At 37.6% G+C, this 21,852-nt stretch overlaps 1 protein-coding gene across 3 annotated transcripts in view; it reads right to left on the bottom strand.

Annotated features, from left to right (window-relative positions):
- Positions 1-21,852, bottom strand: part of LOC307176648 (uncharacterized protein) — a 452,670-nt gene that overhangs the window by 328,522 nt on the left and 102,296 nt on the right. The window contains exons 3-4 of one of the 3 annotated variants that reach the window (XM_079902988.1): positions 6,547-6,664; positions 930-1,013 (exon numbers count right to left, since the gene is read on the bottom strand). In XM_079902988.1, the coding sequence (XP_079759114.1) occupies positions 930-1,013; positions 6,547-6,664 (202 nt within the window). Of the gene's footprint in view, positions 1-519; positions 1,014-5,562; positions 6,418-6,546; positions 6,665-21,852 lie in introns of those variants that run through there. The other 2 variants (XM_079902989.1, XR_013824856.1) reach the window with 2 other exon arrangements.

Below are 21,852 nucleotides of genomic sequence, written 5' to 3' on the forward strand. Positions count from 1 at the left end.
ATGTTACTGTTATGGACTAAATTGTGCTCCCCCCTCCCCCAAATTCATATACTGAAGCCCTAACCCCCAGTGTGACTGTATTTGGAAATAGTCTTTAGAAAGGTAATTAAAGTTGACTTAGATTTCAAGAATGGGGCCTTAATCTTATAAGACTGATGTCCTTATAAGAAGAGGAAGAGACACTGGAGATCCCTCCTTCCTACCCACATGCACAGAGTGAAACAGAGCAGGACCCTATGGGCCCTCCCAGGAGACGCCACCCCCATGTCTTCCACCTCTTTTTTGTCCATAGAAAAACTTTAGTCAAAGAATAAATTTAATCAGAGAAGTGAGAAAATGCAGAGGAAAGCAGTCAAACAAGACCAAATATTAATACTTTAGTCATTAAACAAAGTTAATGATCTTTAGCTCCTCCTCAAGGGCTGCAGATAATATTCTGAGCCATATCCTGTGAGCTGTCTACAGACACTGAAACCCACACCAGGTGGAAGATGTTAACTATACAATGACCAGGCTGTAGCCATGACATAAACTGCCACAATTCTGAGAACTGGCCTCAAGGAAATGGGAACAAACTGACCCTGGAACTGAAGATTAACTGTACTTAAAACAAGCAAGGTGATGCTGATCAGACCACTGATGACCAATGTCAAGATGAGAGTCACAGCTGACTGTGCTGTTTCTGCATGGAGCCCCTTTCCTCTGCCTATACACCCCTGAAACTCCGCTTTAAAAGCTCTTGACCACTGACAGATAAGCGGTGGGGAGTTGGCCTTCGGACACGAGTCTGCCTTCTCCCCGATAGCCAGCCTCTGGAATAAAGCAAACTTTCCTTTCTACCAACACTTGTCTCTTGAGTATTGGCTTTCAAGCAGCGAGCAGCCAGACCTGAGTTCAGTAACGAGAGGAAAGGCCATGTGAGGACTTACTGAGAAGGTGACTCTACAAGCCGAGGAGAGAGGCCACAACAGCAACCAGCCCTGAAGACACTTTGATCTTGAAATTTCCAGCATCTAGAATTGTGAGAAAATAAATTTCTGTTGTTTAAGCCATCCTGTCTGTGGTGTTCTGTTATGGCAGCCTGAGCTGACTAACACAGTCACTAATAAACTGTTTTATCTCCTATCTGGTAAGATTGACTAACCATTGTGATAAACCCCCAGGCACCTCAGAATGTTCATTCTTATTAATTTAGTTTCAGTTTCTAATTTGTTCAAGAAAATCAAAAGAATAACGGATATTTTATTGATTCCTTCCTATATTCCTCATAGGGGATTCTTTCCTCAATGCCCATAATCCTAAAAGGTAAATACTATCATTATCCCCTTTACAGGTGAGAAAACTGAAGCACGGAAAAAGTTATTAACTTGCATGAGGTTTTGCAGCACATAAATACTGGAGCTAAATTTTAAATCCTAGTAGTCTGACTATAGGAGATACACTTCTCTGTTTTTCTAACAGGATATGATGTTTCTGTCCTGTTAAAGAGAAGGAATGATTAGGCAACCCTGGGTAACAACTTTCCATTGCAGAGCTTTGAATGGGTTTATTTGCTGTTTCACAGATAACGGATTATGATGAGGAAGGGAAAGGATGTGCCCTCTCTACCCAGCAGCATAGACACAGGTGTTTCCTTTACAGCAGTAAAATGAAATTATAAAACCGTATCCATAGAGTCACACGCACTTTGACGCGGGAAGGGTCTTTCCAGCATTTCTGAACAGCCCTTTGATTTTGCTCCTGGAAAAGGGGCTCCTGGAGACCTGAACGGACACTCCCAGCAGCACCCATTTGCAAGCTGGCCTGACTTCCAGATTCCAGCCCAGCGCCCTTTTCAGGACACCACTTGCTCTTCAAATTTCTTGTTCACCCTTGTGCCCTCTTAGGAGGAAGACTAGTTCTACTCACGCTGAGAGAGGAACGGTAGCTTGTTCCCATGCACAAGCTACCACTGCTAAGGGCTCTGCTCTCAAGCTGAAGAGGGTGTCATGTAGGTGACAGAGTATCATTCCCTCCTCACACTATGGTCTGCATCCTGCTCTGGCTTGCAGGATGTACTTTGTATCCAGACAAGACCTACACAGCAAATCTTCTGACAAGTCCTGGTAAGGCCAATTAAAAACCCCCTTGGAAATGATGCACACATCTAAGATTACTTATTGTAGAATGCTATAGATTCATCAGTATCAGATTTCCTTATGTTAGGGAAATCTGGTAAGATCGTTAACTAGAAGCTCATTACTGTTCAGCGATTTTTAACAAAAAGAGCATCTCTTCTGGGTGTCAAAACAAAACAGCATCCTCCATATGTGTCAAAATAAAAGAAATAGGATGCAGGGTGTAAATTCGTATTATCACATTGGATATTTTCAAACATAAACTCATTTATTAAATAATCACTGCAAATCACCGAAGCTATGATAACAGACCTCAGTTTCCATAACAATATTTTTGCTCACAGCACTGAAGGAGTCCTCGTGCACATTTTAATGAAGTATTTGAAAGAGTTGTGGGCATCTAAGCAGAAATCCCACATTCAGCTACCCTGGCACGCACTGCTTATTTTTAATAAAGCTCTCGGTATGACAACAGGCAAGGTTAACTGACTAGTTTCCTATTTATAGGACAATCAACACCAGGGTGAATGCGGAGACTGTTTTCTTTCATCTTTAGCACTGATGCAACAAGTCAGCAAAACTCCATCCACCCCAGCCCTGCTAGGTGTTCTGAGATCAAAAGCGCACCAGAAAGCAAATATCAGATACTCAACATGAAGCGTGTTATTTGCCACTTCAGTGAGACTTGCAATCACTTGCATTTCATGCTTCTGCTTTAAAATTCTGCTGCTCATTTTCCTTAAAAGAAAAGATTCTGAAATCCTGTAGTTTCTTATCCTACATGTGGCTGAAATGTCTACTGGCTGTGGGGAGACACGTTCAAAGCCCCGGGCATAATGAAGAACATGTGGTTAATTATCATGACTTTTCATTATGGCTGAGGGGCCTCTGTCTACGAGACAACAAAAATGTGAAAATGCAGAAGGTGAAGTGTTGATGTGATGACTAAAGACAACCAACCACTAACATGTCTTGATGAGATGCACTGGTTCTACATGGTATTTTCCCGTTTTCTTTAGTTTACATGCAAACAGAAGACTCAAACCCACATTAAGGTGGTAAAACTGGTCAGACAAACGTTTCTCCACCCCAGTTCCCTGCTCAGAGGGGACTGACAGCTCCACCTGGCAGTCAGTCCGGCCAATCCAACTGGGGTCACTCCAGAGTTGGGTCTTGCCAGCCAGACCACTCTGAAGACGCTGCCTTCTGTGGTATCATTATCCAAACATGGGATTTTCCCACAACATTCACTCGACCACGGACATCACGGGCCAGATGTGCAACTGACCACTGAACCAACTGTTCTGTGGGTATGGGTGAGGTCACATCCCAAACCAAGCATTTAACCTCTGGGGTGGGAGTAGGGCTGCCTAATATGATAAAGAGTCAAAATAAGAGAAAATGAGCAAGAAAAGCATCTTGATTACAATCTGCAGTTCAGTTCTATTTATATAGACACATCTAAATTTATTTCGGAAATGCATCATAGCCAATGAAATAAAATTTCACAAGCAGTAATTTGATACCTATTGGCCTACATAAAAGGATTTTTTAGTAATTGTGTTAGCTTCTTGTGTGTGATCTTCCTCCCCCAAAGCTTTTTCAATCATTTATCTATTTTGGTTATTGAACACTTACTTTGTGCCAGACTCTGTTTTGTGTCCTGGGGATTCAGAGCTGAAGAAACACATTTTTGCTGTCATGAAATTTCCATTCAGTTGGTGAAGACATACAGTAAGTAAACACATTCACATTATGTCAGGTGGTGAAAGTGATTTGAAAAAAAAAAAGGATAATACAGGATAAAAGTATAAACAGTAACCCAATAGGGCATGAGGGCCAGTGCTGTTCAGGACAAGGTGCTCAAGAAAGACCTCTCAGCTAAGATGATTTTTGAGAAAAGATCTGAGTAAACAGCGAGAGACACTTGATATCTGAAAGAGAGCTTCTTCCAGAGAAAAGAGTATGTTCAAAGCCATCAACCACTCCCTGTGTAATAGAGATGACATATTTTTAAGGATAGGTGGAGAAAGAAATCTAACTTGTGGGCAGACATAATTAGAACTCTAAGACCCACCAGGGGATCATATAAATCACACTCAGTGAAGACAGCATCAAAAAGGATGCTATTAAATTGGGGACATAATACAAGTATCCACAAGAGGTAAAATGGTGCCAACTTGAGGATGAGATCCAAATTCAGAATAATGAATAATTAAAAATGGGACCAGAAACAAAATTGATTCCAATAAGAACAAATTAATAAGGAATGCAAATAACAATTCAAGAAGTAATTTCATGAAGCTTATTCAATCCTCATAAGAACTCAATGAGGCTGGCACTATTTTACTCTCATTGAAGAAAAATCATGAAAATGAGATTATGAAAAAAAAAATCATACCAGGCAAAAATTACCCAGGTATGTTAAACTAGAGCTAGCACAGATTCTTTGCTAGTCCTCCCAGTGAGAAGTGAATCTAACTGACCTTCGTGACATGTTTATCCAATGGGATCCACCAGAAGTAACTCTCTGGCCCTGGCAGGACTAGTCATAAGCAGCACTTTTGCACCTGTTGTCTTAGAAAACCCTCACTGGGTGTCCTGCAGAAGTACCATCAGCCTGAGACTGCCATGCTAGGGAGGCCACAGGTAGGTGCGGTGGGTACCAGTTCCAGATGAGCTCAGCCTTCTAGCATCCCTGCCAAGGGCCAGATACATGAGCAAAACCATCTTGTACACACTCCAGACAAGCCTATCCACCACCTGTATGTCTCTTAAGTGGCCTCCACGAAGACACATAAAACAGAAGAGGCACCCAGCTGAGTTCTGCCCGATTCCTGACCCACAAAATTAAGAAATATGGTAAGATGGTGGTTGTTTTAAAACCACTGTGTTCGGGGGTTAGTTTGTTAAACATAGATAACTGGCTTGCCAGGTGAGAAATGGACTCAAACTCTGTTCTTTAAATGTCAGCCCTTTCCCCGCTTCTGATACAGAAACACCACATTCAAATTAAAACATGTAACAATGTGGTTAAAAAGACTCGTGAATCGCTTTGGATGAGTTAATCACAAATCAAGAAAATAATCCTAGTAGAAAGACATAATGAAATAAGAACGTGTAAATAACAATATAGTATTGTATGCTAAGTCCTTGTAGACTCAGAAACTGAAGTACCATGCCGAAGAATGGCCAATTGGAGAGAAAAAAAGGTGTGAGTTTCCACAGCAGTGACAGTGGAAGATACACTTCAGTCTCAGGGAGTGACTTTCAAGGAAGTTTCTCAATACTAGTGTGAGTCATAGACTGAACTTTCTGTAAAAGCCTTTAAAGACCATTCACTTCACTAGCAGCTCTAGGCCAGCCCATACCGGGAATTGGGGTCTCCTAAACGGCTCTTCAGAATCCCTTGACTATGATTTTTGTGGATCATTTTGCCTGGACTCAGGCAAACTGGAAGATATCAAAAAAATAAATGAAATTAACATCTTAGAACTCATAAAATCAAAGAACGGGACTCCAGAGAAAAACAAGGTTAACTACACAGGATTATAACTACACTGCATCATGGAGTCAGATTATTTGGCAAAAAATTTATTTAACAGCAAATAAATACTTTTTAACTTAAATAACTCATATTCACTAAAAGATCAAGGAGAACTTTTGATGTTTCAGGGTTTGAAAAGTCTGGTCTAGTTGTTTGTTTTTGCTTTTTAATTGGGTTGATATCACAGACGGAATGTTTCTAAAAGACCATCTCCATAACGTCAGGGGCACATGGAAAACCTGGTGATCGTTCAGGGGAGACCCACAAATAGTTTAACACATTTAAAAATGGTAAAGTGGGCTTCCCTGGTGGTGCAGTGGTTGAGAGTCCGCCTGTCGATGCAGGGGACACGGGTTCATGCCCTGGTCCAGGAGGATCCCACGTGCCACGGAGCGGCTGGGCCCGTGAGCCATGGCCGCTGAGCCTGTGTGTCCGGAGCCTGTGCTCCGGAGCCTGAGAGGCCCACGTACCGCAAAAAAAAAATAAAATAAAAAATAAATAAATAAATAAATAAAAATAAAAATGGTAAAGTAAGACCTAGCTTAGTAGGAAAAGTAGCTCTCACTCTTAATACGCAAAGAAATTAGAAGTACAGATAGGCTTAAAGAAAAAGCTACCCATAGTTCTGCACTGCTGTACAGTTTCTTCTGTGCCCAGGATAAAAGCCAGAACTCGCTTCCCTGAAGGCCCTGGGTGAGGGTCCACGTCTGCCCTGCAGCTGTACTTCACCAGATGAATGGCCCCTTCACATTTCTGCAGTCCAAATAACAGGGAGATTTTCAGGAGGCCAACTCTGTAGGTGCCAGAAGCACCACCCACCACTTCATATCATTCCACCCTATTTTGGGATCACACCCTTGGCAAGATAAGTCCAAAACTTACCAGGCAATGGGAGCGAACTAGCACAGTATCCTGCAGTAAGACAGTTTCAGGTGGAGCACATTTCACAGGAAGACACCAGCTCCCACCCAGCATCAGCTGGGAGTGTTTAAAGCTGTTCCTATGATAGCAGACACAGATTTACAAGGATACAGTTATTAGCTCCCAGTTAGCTTGCTGGTATTTCCCTAGGCCACTCAAATGGCCCCTCTGGACTATGCCTTTGGCTCTTCACACCCAGTGGCAGCCTGGCAACAGCCTTGGCGGCCCTCCCCACCCTCCCACCCCTCTGATCTCAGGCAGAGCCCCTGCCCACTCAGCAGTTTCTGACCTACACTCTCATTGTCCCCAGTTTTCATCTCTGTCCAACCCTTTGTCCCTTCAGGCATGACAACCCCTTGTCCCTTCAGCCATGACAACCCCTTGCTGTGCTGTCCCAAAAAAATTAACTGGGGATTTATCAAAGGCAGTATGAATATATGCTGGATAAATCATTTAAATTGAGCCAATAGTGAGATAAAGAGTTTCAAAATGCAGTGTTGTGGTTGTTTTAGTTTAGTTTTGTTTTTTTAACTGTTTAAACCAGTTTCTGTGGGAAAAACCACAGTTAAAATGACTTTCAACTTTTATACTTGGAATTTAAAAATCTTAGTTTTCTGAAATCACAGCTCTTTCACTCAAGTTTCACCTGGTCAATATTATTTGAATCCATTCTATAAAAATGACACCCCCAATTTTGGCTAATGATATCACTGCCCAGGTTGTTACTCCTTGGTTCTTTTCCATGTATCATCACTGATGTCCAGCTGGCCAGCAAATCCTGCCCAAGCTCTCTTGCCTCTTTTCCCCAATTCCACAATCACAAGTCACCTTCCACAAGGACCACTGAAATTGGAAGTCTTCCTGCCTCTCCCCATTGCAATCTACTCTTTCTCAATCAGCAGAAGATCTTTCTAAACCAAAATGGAATCTGTCACTTCAATAACTTTGGCTGTCCCCACCCCCCCTCAGGCCCAAAAGTAAAGCCTAGATTTCTCGGCATATGGATGGAAAACCTTCAAGGTCTGCCACCAACCATCACCTCTGGGCTCATCCTTGGCCATTCTCTCCCATAAAACTTAAGACTCCAACCACACCAAATTTCCTCCCTTCCCCATTTATCAAAATATGTCGAACTCTAATAGACTTCTGTGCCTTGGCTCAAGCTAGTTCTTTGCTTAGAAAGAATCTCAAGACCTACATTTGAAAGTTCTATCTTCCTTGATGCTTTTTCTAGCTTCTCTGTGTAGGTGTCTCTCATGTCCCTGAAACAGTTTAGCCACATGCCCCAGAGCACTCACCACCATGTGGTGTGGAGATTATGTCATTGGACGTCTCTTGTCATCACATGACTGCAAGCATCTTAAAAATAGTTAGCATTCTTCACAGTGTAACATATAAAGCATCATACTAAAGGGGCTCAATAACTATATGGCGGTGGTGTCTTCTTTTTTTTGAGTTTGACATATTCTATTATGTATGGGCCTTACTTCTTTTAAACAACCTAACAAACTTCATGGAATAGGATCTCAACACTATCTGTATTAAATGAATCTGAGCCATCAATATTGTTTTAATCCTCTATGCATAATACAAGACAACGTATATTGGAGATTAACTGTATTTTTTTAATAAATGAACAGATAAGTTTTTTATTATTATCTTCCAAGTTAGATATTGAATTTATAAATGATTGAATGAAAAATGGATTATTCCATTAAATATGTGCTTCCAAAAACAACTTTGAGAATACGTTTATCCTCCTAAGAAATTCTAGGTAAAGTCATGTATGTTCTTAGAAACCAATGATAAAACAAACTAATTTCAATTTTCTCTACTCAGAGTGTAAGATAATGAAAATTATTTTCAAGTGAATTTTGCAGAGAATTTCATGCCAGGATAACTTCGTACCTCCTGAAACTTAGTCTAATTATTTAAAGAAAAATGGTTTTTAGTTACCTACTATGAAACCATGCAATATAAAATATTATATGATTATTGTGTTTAAAATGTATTTTCTAAGTAGCACACACACATATAAAATATTCCCAAAGGTTAACAAGTTTTTAAATCTACATAATAATCCAAAAAAAAATTAAGGTTGCAAAAACACCAAGTGCATATAATAGTTAAGCTTCACGAGAAAAATGCAATTTTGGCAACAGGACAAATTGTTAATTTTGTTATCTCAATGCACATTGAGTGGGTAGTGGATTATTCAGATTTATGGATTTTAGAGAATTCCATCAGACCTTTTAACAAAACATGTTTGATGACAGTGTTAACTGTTTACCAATTTGAAACCTGTTTACCGATTTGAAACACAGTGCCTTACTTAAGGTAATAGTCCTAAAAAAAGAAACATATTTCAGAAAATTCTTTCAATCCCCCTGGCCTTTACCCCAGCCCACCTACAGACACAGCAGCCAAGTCAACCTGGCATGCAAACTCCATTAGGAGGAAAAATATTCTTCCTGACTTTTATGGGGTTATTTTTTAAGGAGAAATTATAAAACTTTCCAAATATGTAGCAATCCATTAAAAGCAATGGTGTGCCAGAGGCAGGACTCGCTCATATAGTATTGCGTGTCACTGCCCCACTGTTCTCACCACGTAAACCTTATTTCCAATTAGACTGAGGACCACAAGAATCAGGGAACGTATAAACATCCTAAACACACACTGAATATGCCACTTCGAATTTGCCACCAGCCTATTACAATACACCCATCAACTACGCCACGGAAGTAAGCCCTGCTGCACTGGAGAGACATGTAATAATATTTCACTCAAACTTCAAGTGCTTTAAAAACATAGCACACCCCTAATGCGGTAGATAAACATTTTATCTTTCTACTTCTGATGGCACATAATTTTCAGCCTTTGATCTAATGAAATTTAAGGTGTGTCAAGATGGATTTTGGCAGAGCAGGCTAGTGAAAAGAAAGGTTTAGTGCTTTGGTTCCTGGAGATGCACATCCCAGACACAGACTTTGGCAAGAGTGGAGATTGTACAGCCAGTTTTGACTACAGGAAATAAAAGAGGTGCTATTTAAGGGAAAGAACTTGGGCTAGAATGGAATTGCTGCTGTAAAAGATGTTCAACTCACATTGCCATATGGGTCTTTTGGAACAATTCCCATATGTATCAGCTATATTCTTGGCACTTGGAGATGCATTCGGATCTGTGAATGCTTTTGCTGCTCTGGAGCTCTCTGGAGGTAATGTCATATTGCCACACCTTCACAGTAAAAATCATTGACAATTTCAATAAGAAGATCTGGATAAAAAGCTCAAATAATTTATCTTGTACCTTGGTGTCTGTATCTATAAATAGACCGACAAATACATTTAAATATTACTCTATAATTTGAGATAGATGTATCCTACTAATTTACATGGACAGGGAGAGAAAAAGATTTCCTTTCATTTGAGGAATTTACATAAAATAAATACAGTATCAAATTTCAGTTAATCTGAAAAAATACTTGTGTCATAGAATGCCTCAGTTCAACTAGATAAAAACAGTTCTCAAGAGTATTCCATATCACACACCACACCAAGAACCTTCAAAGGCAACACGCACCATTCATTCTCTAACTCATTCATTCTTTTATTCATTTACTTATTCGTTTAACAAATATATACTGAGCCTATGCCACATACCAGACACTGTATTTAGATTGGGGGATTCATGTCAAATTTTATTAAAACAATTAACTCCAATTCTTTTCTGTTGAATTTTGCTATTGCCACATTTCATAAAGCTGCAAATGTACAGAATTTTTAAAAAGTAGAATATGGGGGTACGAAATAACAGAAGAGCCTGGATTTCGTAGAGCGATATGAATTTAAATTTAAACTTTGTCAATATTTGGATGGCCAGGAGAAGGTAATTAAGCTCTAGAACTTTAATATAATCACCTATAAAATGGGTATACTTCCTAGCAATATTCTCTACTGTGTGCAGTTTATAACTATGGAGGTATTTTTATTTTAACTATGTTTTTTGACTAAAAAAACAGTATCACATCAACTTTTAAAAGATATATTTATTTTGTGAATATTAATACATATGAGGTAAGATTTAAAAGGTGCAAGGGATAGAAAAAATATCAATTTTCCCTGCCCTGGCTATTCCCAAGCACCTGGTTTCCCTCCATATGGACAATCCTTTTCCTGAACATCTCTCCAGAGATAATCAGAAGATTCTACACATATGTCTGTGTGTGCATGTGTACACATACATTTTCCCACACAAATGGCAATGTATGCAGAAAATTATCTGAAAGGTAACTCCATATGGATATGTAAGAACCGCATTATCCTTTTTCAGGAATGCCTAATATTTCATTAAACCGGTATCCCATAATTATTATCCAATCATCTATATTTACATGAAGTTATTTCTATTCTCTTAGTATTACAAATAAAGCCACAGTAATTATTCTTGCTCATGTCTAATTTTATCCATAGGGGGTGTATCAGTAGACTTCATACTAAATAGAATCAGGAGGTAGAAAAGTTATTCCTATCAAGTTTTGATGGATATTATACAATAGTCCTGCAGAGAGATTATGGATACTTACACCCATGGGAAAGGGTCTATTCTCTCACAGCCTTGGGACAGGGTGTACCACTCACTAAAGGCTTCAGTTTTTGCCCATCAGTGAACTACTGTTGCCTTGATTTTCTCACTTCTCTTGACATGAGAAAGCTTGAGCACCCTTTTACTTATCTGAAAGACTTCTCTCTGGAAACTTTTTGTTCATAACCGTTGCCTATGATTCTAGTGAACTGTGTTGTTTGTTTGTTTTCACTAAATTTTTAGAATCTCTTTAATATATTAAAGTATTAAGGAAATAAGCCATGTGTTTTAATTCATGTCTCAATCTTTCCCAGTTTGTCATTTTGTTTTTAGATTTTTAATTTTTTTCACTATAGCTTTTAAAAATTTTCAGTAGTCAAGTATATATCAGTCTTTTATGATTTTTGTGTCTTATACCCAAAATGGTCTTCCTTACTATGTGATCATTAAAAACAAAACAAACAAACAAAACCAGTAACTCCCATGCTTTCCTCTAGTACTTTTGTTTTCATCGATACTTTGATGTTTGGGGGACATATTAGATATAAGGTAGAAAGTAGAAATTAAAGTTCATTTTATTTTTCAGAGGCTAAACAGTATGTCTCTTACCATTTGTTAATCATTTTCCTACTTTATGAAAGGCCACATTTAGCTTTTAACAAATTGCTCTGTGCATTTAAGTACATATCTGGACTTTATATATGGAGCGCTTCATTTTTCATGTATGCATGCTCTTGAAGTTCGTTGTTTTACTGTTGGTAGCCTTATAAAATGCAGTAATAGCTAGTAAGGCTACTTCATTCTTACTACTCTCTGTATTTTCCACCATCTTTTTTGACTTATTTCCCTTTTGTTCTCATAACTGCTTTGTGAAATCTTTATTTTTTAAAAAAAGATATAGATCCATTTGCATTTTCTACCGGCACAATTATGCACTTTGTTACTTCCCATACTTCATACATTTTATATTTTCTTTTTCCTACCTTGGACTACTAGCTAGCACATTATCATACTGAATATGAATGAGAAAAGCAGACATCCTTTTTTTGAACTCAAAGAAAGCTTTCACTATTTTACAGTTATGATGCTTGTGGTAGATTTTTGGTAGATATTCTTTATCTACAGAATAGAAATGATCTATTTCTTCTTTGCTAAATGACTTCTAAAAAATCATAAGTGGATAGTGAAGTTTATCATATTTCTGTATGTATAATTTTCATCATTAATATATTAACATGAATGAAATACAAGACCAAATTTATAATTTAAACCTACATTGCCTTCCTGGGATAAACCAAAGTTGATTAGATGTACAGTCCTTTTTATGATGCATGCCTGATTTGATTTACTAATTTTGCTTTATAATTTTGTGTACATGGTTGTAACCAGTATTGGTGTATAGTTTTCCTTTCTTCTAATGTTTTGTAAAAGTTGGAATCAGGTTACGATAGCCTCATGAGTGAGATGAGTTCTGTAAATTCTGTATTTATTAGTGTGTGAAACTGAAAAAAAATATATATATATACATATATATATATAATATTTGGTGTAAGCATTCCTAGAAACCATAAGGAGATTCTTATTTTCCACAGAAGATATTTGACTACTGATTCAATTTTTTGAGTTGACACCACTACACCATTTTCCAACATGATTCAAGTAAGATATATTTAGGAATTCATCAGGTTAATCTAAATTTTCAAGTTTTTTGGCATAGAAGTTTTATAAAATTCCCTATTCTCTTTTTAGAGTGTGTAACATTTAGGATTCAATTCTTTACAAATATTTGTGTGTCTCTCACTCCTCTCTCTTTATTCTAACTCACCCTTCTTTGGCCAATTTTCTCTGTCTTTTCGAAGAACCAATTTTTGGTTCTATTGACCTTATTTTCTTTTTTCGATTTCATTAAATTTTGCTTTTATATCTATTATTTCTTCTTTCTTCGTCTTTTGGTTTATTTTGTTCTTAATTTATAATTTCTTAAAATGGATGTTATGATGCATTTGTTATATGCCAAATTCATTCAGCTGAACCACGGTTTCCAGGGTTCTGCTTCTTGTGCGTTTTAGCCAGGGTGGAGATTCTCCCAGGGAGACTGTCTTGGGGAGGATCAGGGGAAGAAGCAAGGCAGTTATTCTGTAGCAGGCCCAAGCCTCGCCACCAAATGCTACTCTAGGTGCTGCTGTGAAGGGATGTACACATAGGACTGAAATCCCAAATCAGTTGATCTTGTGTTGATCAAATGGAATATTATCCTTCCTGGCCTGATTTGGTCTTCTCTTTAAGAAGAAAGAACAAGTCCTCCCTGAAGATCAGAGACTCCAGTTAACAGCTGGGCCTGCAATTACTCTCTCTGCCCCTTTTCTCTCCCCCTCCTCCTTTTCCCAAACGTGGATTTCAAGCTCATGCCCCTGGGATTCCAGCGGCCCCTGATATGACCTTCTTCCACCGGTCCTGCTTCTCTGGTTGAATAATATTGTCTCACTCAAGAATAGGTTCACAACCTTTTCAGGAATTACATGCTATATTTCTATTCTTTGTTTAGAAATGTTATCACATATACCTAATTTATCTAAGTACACAGTGAAGTGGTATCTTTATACACCTCCTGAATTATATAATGGCGATACAACCCTTTTCTCTTATTTCTATCCCTTACTTGAAAAATATGCTGTGGTGGAGAATATTTTAACTCTACATTTTGTTCATATTTACTTACTCCATAAGGGAATACATGTGATTTTACAAGGAAAGCTTATTTAGATTAATCTGCATATTTACCTTAACTTTTTGTTCTTTTTCTTCCATCTTGACCTTCCATTAGGGTTAACTTTCCTTTTGGTTAAAGTTCATAATATAAAATTACTTTTAATGGGGTCTGCTGATAGCACATTATTTTAGTATTTTTCTGTTGATAGTGTCTAGTGTTTGTTCTGATGCTTGAAAGAAATTTCCACTTAGTATAAAATTCTAAGGTTTGCAGTTATTTTATCCAGCCCATGAAGATACCATTCCACTTTTAGCTTATATTGCTGTTGTTGAGAAATCAATTACTGACGAAATGTTTCTCCTTTCAGATTAATTTCTTTCAATCTTTTTTTTTCTGGTTACATTAAAATTTTTTCACTTGGTTTTGATAGTCTGCATTTTCACCCTGATATGTCCATATCTAAATTTCTTCACATTTATAGATCTGAAATTTGTTGAAATTCTTGAACTTGAGTATTGGTGTCTTTCAACAGTTCTGGAAATTCCCAATCATTATTTCTTCAAATATTATCTCAACTCATTCTCTCCTCCTTCAAGGACTTTGATCTAACTTATGTCATAATGTCGCACTGTCTTCCATGACTCCTTATTTCTCTGCTTTATTCTACATAACTTCTTCTGACCTCTTCTCACTCACTTAATTCTACCTTCATCTATTTCTAATGTAGTGTTGATTTTATTTATTGACTTTTTGTCTCAGTTATCTATATTTCATTTATAGAATTTCCCTTTGATTTCTTTCAAATATTTCAGATCACCTATATGGTTACCTGTTTCCTTGCATGCACTTATCTTTTCCCCTTTAAATATAGTAAATAGTGTTGTTTTCTAGGCTGCGTCTGATACTTCCCAATATTCATAGACTTTGTGGGCTGTTCTTGTTGGTTCCCATTCACAGAGAATTTTCTACCTGTACTTGGCCAACTTATACTGTGTGCTGCACATCATGCTTAGAAACTGATTTGAAAAATGTGAAGCCTTCGATTCTTATTCCAGACTTGACTTTCACTTCTGATTCAGACTTACCAGAGGGGAAATCCCTAAGTTTTCTGCTTAATTTGGGTAAGGTCTTCTACTAGAGTCTCCAGCTTTTCAGGGCTTTTGGCCTTAACTTCTGTCCTGTGGTCCAATAAGTCACTCAAGGCAAAAATTTGAATTTTTATGACTTGGGAACTACCACCATATAATATCAACTTCCCTTCAGTTTCTGCCTAGTAATCCCTTCAAATTTTTCTACCCTAAACCCTTCCCATTCTTTTCCTGTCACAACACAAAAACTTACAAATATACAAATAAATAGAAGTAGATTTACAGGTGGTGTGTGGAGGAAAGAGGGATAGAAATGATCTGCACTAATAACATCTGTGCTCCAACCAAGCCAGCCCAAGATACCCAGTTAGGCATGTTAAAGACAGAAGGAGCATGGAGAATAAAAGTGGTTGATTTGATAGGGCAATAGAAATGAGCATGAATTCTATTCTTCTGATTATTTTCTTGGTCTGTGTTATAAATTTGGATAGTTTGGTTTGGACTTGGATATCTTTCTGAGTTTTCTTATAATTCCTCTATTTTCTGTTCTACCACTCCCATACTTCTAACATTTTATTATAATTAGCAGAAAAAGAAAGAATATATTTTTTTATATTTCACACATGCCCTTTACCCTCCCTTAGGTGGAGGAAACAAACAAACACAAAAGCCAAGAATGGCCACCATTACATCCATTATATTATAAACCCCACTGGTCAGGGATTATGTTTACTTCTTCACTACTTTATCCTCCACTGAGTGTCACGTACACAGTAAATACTCGTAATAGTTTTTTTTTTTTTAAATAAACTTGAGAGAGAAAGCTGGGAACAGGACAGTTAATATCTATGCAAGAAGAGAAAACTAAATAATAACAGTGGAGTAGGAAAGTTTTCCATGGACTTTATTTCCAGAGCATGTTACACAATCTCGAATGTCTATCTCTTGGTAACCGTATGCATATTCTTAAGTAGAAATCTCAGAACATCATCTTCTAAAAATCTCCGGCAACCTATTGGCTATAATAAAAATCATGATGATAATCACCATTTCACTTTGCAGTTTGTTGTATTTCCTGTCAGGCCCTTTGCGTGCATAATTCTTTCTACGTTACCCTCTTTACTCTTCACTAGAACATGATAATGTAGGATTATTTTAAATTTATAGATGAGGAAACTGAGGATCAGAAACGACTTGCCTTACAGTATCCAACTGCAGGCCAGAATTGGAACTCGGGTCTGTCTGGTTATTTGTGCCTATACTGCAACTCAGTGTTTGAAAGTCAAAAACAAACATTAGGATATTTGATTAGGAAAATATCACATTGTCAGGTGTACCCATATTTCAGCTTCTTCTAGGCTTTGCTGGGCGGTTACAGTACTTTGCTGCAAGAAGTAACCTATGTGGACAGTTTGGTTTGTTAAGTAATGTATCAACTTGTATATATGTTAAAGTTCTTTTGTTAATAATTTACATATTTCTTTTGTAAAGAAGTAACCTTCTCTAGCCTTGAAATGGCTATCATCAAATGTCACTTCCATGTCTGCCTGCCTAAGAACGCCTAAATGCAGCCTCATGGACTATTTATCTTAGATCTATTTATCCTGGGGACATTTACATTTTTTCATCATTTTCGCAAAATATTTCAGGTGTGGACAGTCTGAAAATTACCTGGAAATTATGTTGTTTTTCTACCAAAGGTAAGTTCAACACTGTTTCACTTAGAGTTCCTCCGTGACCGTGAAAATAGCCCTGTGTGTCTGCCTACCTGGTGGGCAGTGCCAAGTGTGTAGTTAACATAACTGTCAGAACTTTAACTCCTGGACTGTTTTGCTTCCCTGTGTTTAAATTGGCAATTTTCATGTTGCTTTACTACACTTTTGCATCTAATTGCCTAGAATTTTACATTAAGCCAAAAAGTAATTTCTTTGGAAATATGCACTCAAAAATACATAGCAAATGATATCATGTAGAAAGAATTTGCAAAGGGCAAAAAGAAACTTCAGCAGTTAATGTTTAGCTTTTTTTAATTTTATTTTCCACTAAAATGATTTTCCCCTTCTGACTAATTATGATTCCAGTTTAAAAATGTATGGCTAAAGCGACTTCTGCATATTTTAGTCTAATCTTTTTTAAAGAATCAAATGACTAGGTTCAAAAATATTTTGGGATAAATATTCAAATTAAAATGTAACAAAATTAGAAAATACAAAAGTTGCATGCTATTGGAAGATTTTAAACTATGAGTTCTATGCTAATCCGTTCAAAAACACTAATTCTGGCTTAAATGGTTTCACAGTTCTCAGTTATAAATTAGTTTCATTGGAAGTCACATGATTTCTTTTATTAGGGGTACCACTTAATTCACTAAGTAGGTCCTCAAGTGGCCTAGAAGAGCTAATGCAGCTACCAAAGTGACTTACCCAAAATTGGGAGAATCTAGACAGAGGGTGCCTCAGCCTCATTAATGAAAATTGATTCTAAATAGATGTATTATCGCTTAAATATATTTACATCAGTAAGAAATGGAGCATCTATTAAAATCAATATTATGCTAAGGTACTAAACATAAAGTACACTGGGAAATCTGTACATTTAAATCAGTGCCAAATACTTAGATTTTTCCAAACCAAGTTTTTTTTTTAATATCGTGGAAGAAAGTTTTGTTCTGTGTATATGTCTGTGTGTGTGTGACAAAACTTAAATCACCATGAGGATTCATCTGTAGCATTTCAATTTTACATGAGATCATCAAATTTTGGCACTCTACTTTTTTGCAATTGTTTGATACAGATGCAAGTTTTTAGTTCATGACATTCCATAATACAGACTTCAATTTAATTTGTCAGCTCCAATAATAAGGGTTAATGTACCAAATTTACAACAAAATACTATACAAAAAATTATCAAAATTTTGACTCCCAGTAAGTAAGTCTATTGCTTTGTACCCTTTCTGATAAGTAAGCCAGGTTTTCCATACAATCATTAATTTGGCAGGGACCTTGAATGGCAATCTCCTCATTGATATCAGTGACCCATGGCCCATTAGGTCATTACAGACTTCCAGCGAGGAGAAACTCAACATTTCTTAAATTTTTAATCATTGTGGTTCATTAGCAGACAGATCTATTTCTATGAATCCATTTATGTTATGCCACAAAAATAAAAAACATATCACTCTTTTGAAGATACATTATGCCCATAAATTTTTCAACAAGCAATCTCTAGCTCAGTGATCTCTATTGATGTGAGGAAACTTTTAAGTGGTCTTTACTCAAATACATACAGAGTGAGAAAATAGGATAAAGCACGGTATTTCCTATGGATACATAAAGACTTCCTTCAGAATTAAAAATATACACTCTCACTTCTACCACCCTTATAAGGCAAACGTCAACAATTTTGAGGGAAGGGTCCTCAATGCTGTTATTAAGTGTTTGAGTATCCACGAAGTGTCAGGAAATAACTGAAGTTGGAATGAATCTAGACTTGATCATTGACACTTTTTTTTTAAATGCAGACAAAGAGAGGAAAATCTGTCCTCCCTCCCAGCATGGAGACTATCTTGGGAATATGAGCACATGGTACTAGCAAGCTCAAGTCAGTATTTTACCATAGCCAGCTCACCTCCAGGCACTGGCTAGAAGGCACTCACAGGAGAATCTGTACAGAGACCCTTCCAAAGACCTGAAGGAATTGATTTAGAGACCACCCTCCAGGACTTGGCGTAGGTAACAGGGGAGAGATAAATGGCTGTATCATTTTCTCTACACGTTTGCATTCATGATTTAAATGCCAGGATGCTTCTAGTGCAGGGTTTTCAATCTGAACTCCTGGGTGGGAGCCAGTGCCGGGGGCCTGTGGTATCTCAGAATTTGGAAGGAGGCTAATGAGGTGAGATCTGACACACACTACCCTCTTCCCACTCTTTGAATAAGAGAACTCCCTTTTTATGCTTTTGTTTATATGTAGGTTTCCAAGAAAAATGTGATTTAAAAGAATTGTGCTGCTGCCTTAAGCATTTGGAATGGCTCCTGCATTTCCCTATGAAAACCTGTAGCCTTTCCAGATAACAGATCCTCTGTTACCATTTAAATCAAGGAACCTGAGTCAGAAATGACATCTAATTTCTGCTTCCCATGAGTTTACTTATACAAATATATTCAGGTGAATAAATCTCATTCATCAATTTACATTTGGTATACTGATAATTAATTTTCGTTTTATATTTTTGATATAATGCCATAAAAGAGTCTCCTTTCATGCAAAAATATTGTATATATTCTCCTTTCCTCTTAGCAAAAGTGAAAATGGTTAAGAAAGCATAAAGAAAGTGGAAAATTGAGACTTCTTTTTATAAACAAAACACCCAGGGGCTTAGAATTTAAAATTAAGGAAATAGTAAAAGCAAATAAAAAACAAAGAAATACCAGGTAAAAAAATTTCACTATTGGGAGCCCAGGACAGACGCCATAAAAAATAACTTCTTTAGAATATCTGTCTTCAGATTAAACGTGGGGTGAACATTCAGGGTGGCAAATGTGGTTTTCTCCAAGCCCATGATTTTATCCCTGGCCATTACCTTCTATTGTTCAAAGATGATGCTGTGTCGGCTAGATTAACTGTGGAGACAAAGTGCAGACCCAGCATAAGAATGTATCTGCTGCGACTCTGCATTCTTGTAATGTTTCTGTGGGTGCCTTTCAGAATAATATGGAAACAAAAACAGCAAAGTGACTCATTCCACGATAAACGAATGTACCCAAAAACATGAGCCTGTAATACCAGCCAGAATTACTGATTCAGACTTGTCAAGAAAAACATGAAAGAAAATAGAAAAGGGTTTCCTACAATGCCAACTTAATCAAAAGCCTTGAACATGATAATAAAAACATCTGATGGGGGGAAAACAAAGATACTCAGCTGTTTTCCTGAGTGGGAGGAGATAATGTTTGGAGAAAATGTGTATTCTGTAATTAAAGGGTATAGATATTCAGGCCTATTTGCTTTGCACCTCAAAATCATCTTTCAAGTGAATTATAATGCCAGTACTTAACTCTCAGTTTACAGGGCATTTGTAAAATAAAATAATTATTTTTAAGAGTGCATCAACTGAGCTCAACTTGAATTTGGTTGGGGGAAACTGGGACCGTTCATCTCTAAAGCAATTTGCATGTCCTGATGGATTCAGAGGAAGAATGATGCCCTGTGTTGACTTGGTCTTTGTTGGAAGAGGGGAGGATTGTTTGAAAACAGAGAAAGGAGTTTGATGCACCTGGGAGATACAGCAGTAATGGACGTGATTGGGCCAGCAATCACTGTCCTTTCTTTCAGGGACTGTTTTGGGCACCAACTGAGAGCAAGGCCAAATTAGGAGTTGAAGTGGCTATTTTTGTGATAGGTTTTTATGGGTCTCTGGCAGATGAAAAGTGCTATTTTAGGGCACAGGTGGTAAAGTAGAACACAAAGAATGGAGAAGAGGTGTCTTCCCATCTTGTGTATGGGATCAGGTATCACTTGCCTTATTGGTGCAGTGGCATTGGGACACTGAGAGCCAGCAGCACCCTTGGCCTAAACCGTGCTATTCACATGGAAACATCAAGGAAACAAGAGCGAGACAGAAAGTAAGAGGAGCCAGTAGGAGCCACTATCCAAGCAACGGCCAGGAAGAAGTGGAGAGTGGCCAGGGGGCTGAGGTTCTCCAGAGAGAGACCTCAGGTCTTATATATAGAATTCTATGGTGTTTTAACAAGTGTAGGTACCTTTCAATGAACACCTATTGTGACGGTTTATTTTAGGTGTCATTTTGGCTAAAGCACCATCCCCAGAAAGCCGATCGAACATACCAGTCCAGATACTGCTATGAAGGTGTTTTTTTAAGATGAGATGACATCTAAATCAGTAGACTCTGATAAAGCAGATTACCTTCCACAACATAGATGGGCCTCATCCCACCATCTGAGGACCAAGAGAAAAAGACTGACATCCCCCAAGGAAGAGGGAATTCTGCCTCCATATGCCTTCAGACTTCAGCTGTGACACCAAGTCTTCCTGGCTCTCCAGCCTGTTGCCTGCCCTACAGCATTCAGACCTGCCAGCCCCACACACCCTACTGATTCTACTTCTCTGGAGAAACCTGACTCATACACCTACTATGTGTCAGGCTCTTTACACACATCATCTCCAGATTTTAGCAGCCTGTCAAAATATTTGTTATGCATTACCACCTCCTCTTTATGGATGAGAAAACCAATGTTCAGAGAAATTCAGCAACATGACCAAATCATAGAGTTAATAAATTGTGGAGTGAAAATTAAGGCCATGTGTCTCTCACTCCAGAATCTGGGCTTTCTCCATCTGCTACATTTAATGCGAATTTTACTAAACAAGTGTTTATATATCTGTAAAAGTCCTCAAAGAATATATCTTCATTGTTACACACGCTATAAATACCCTTTATTAGATTAGGCTATGTAAATTATTGTAATTCATTCAAGAGCTACTCAAATGCTAAGCACAAGCAAGTTAACAAGATAACTGAATAGCAGATGATGTACTTTTCTATATTTAGAGTGGTCTTTCAAGAAGCTTCTGCCATGTGAGTCTAATGGAAAGAAGGTACTAGACTGCAGAATGGGGACAACTACCTTTACATTTTGTTAGTTAAAATTACATTTTGAGCTTTTATGATAAGAAAGTTTTCCACGGAAATGGTCAGTCCTCAACAACAGCAAGAACAAAAGCAGCCTTTTAGGCATATTATGTATTGTATTTAATCATCTGGATCTCCATGAGAGTTTCTGAGTTTTTGATGTTAAGACTTCATTTAAATTCTATTAATAAAATATGTATTGTAATAAATAAACTTGACATGGTCAGTTGTG

Source organism: Stenella coeruleoalba (genome assembly GCF_951394435.1).
Source record: "Stenella coeruleoalba genome assembly, chromosome: 18".
In the NCBI taxonomy this organism is placed as follows: Eukaryota; Metazoa; Chordata; class Mammalia; order Artiodactyla; family Delphinidae; genus Stenella; species Stenella coeruleoalba.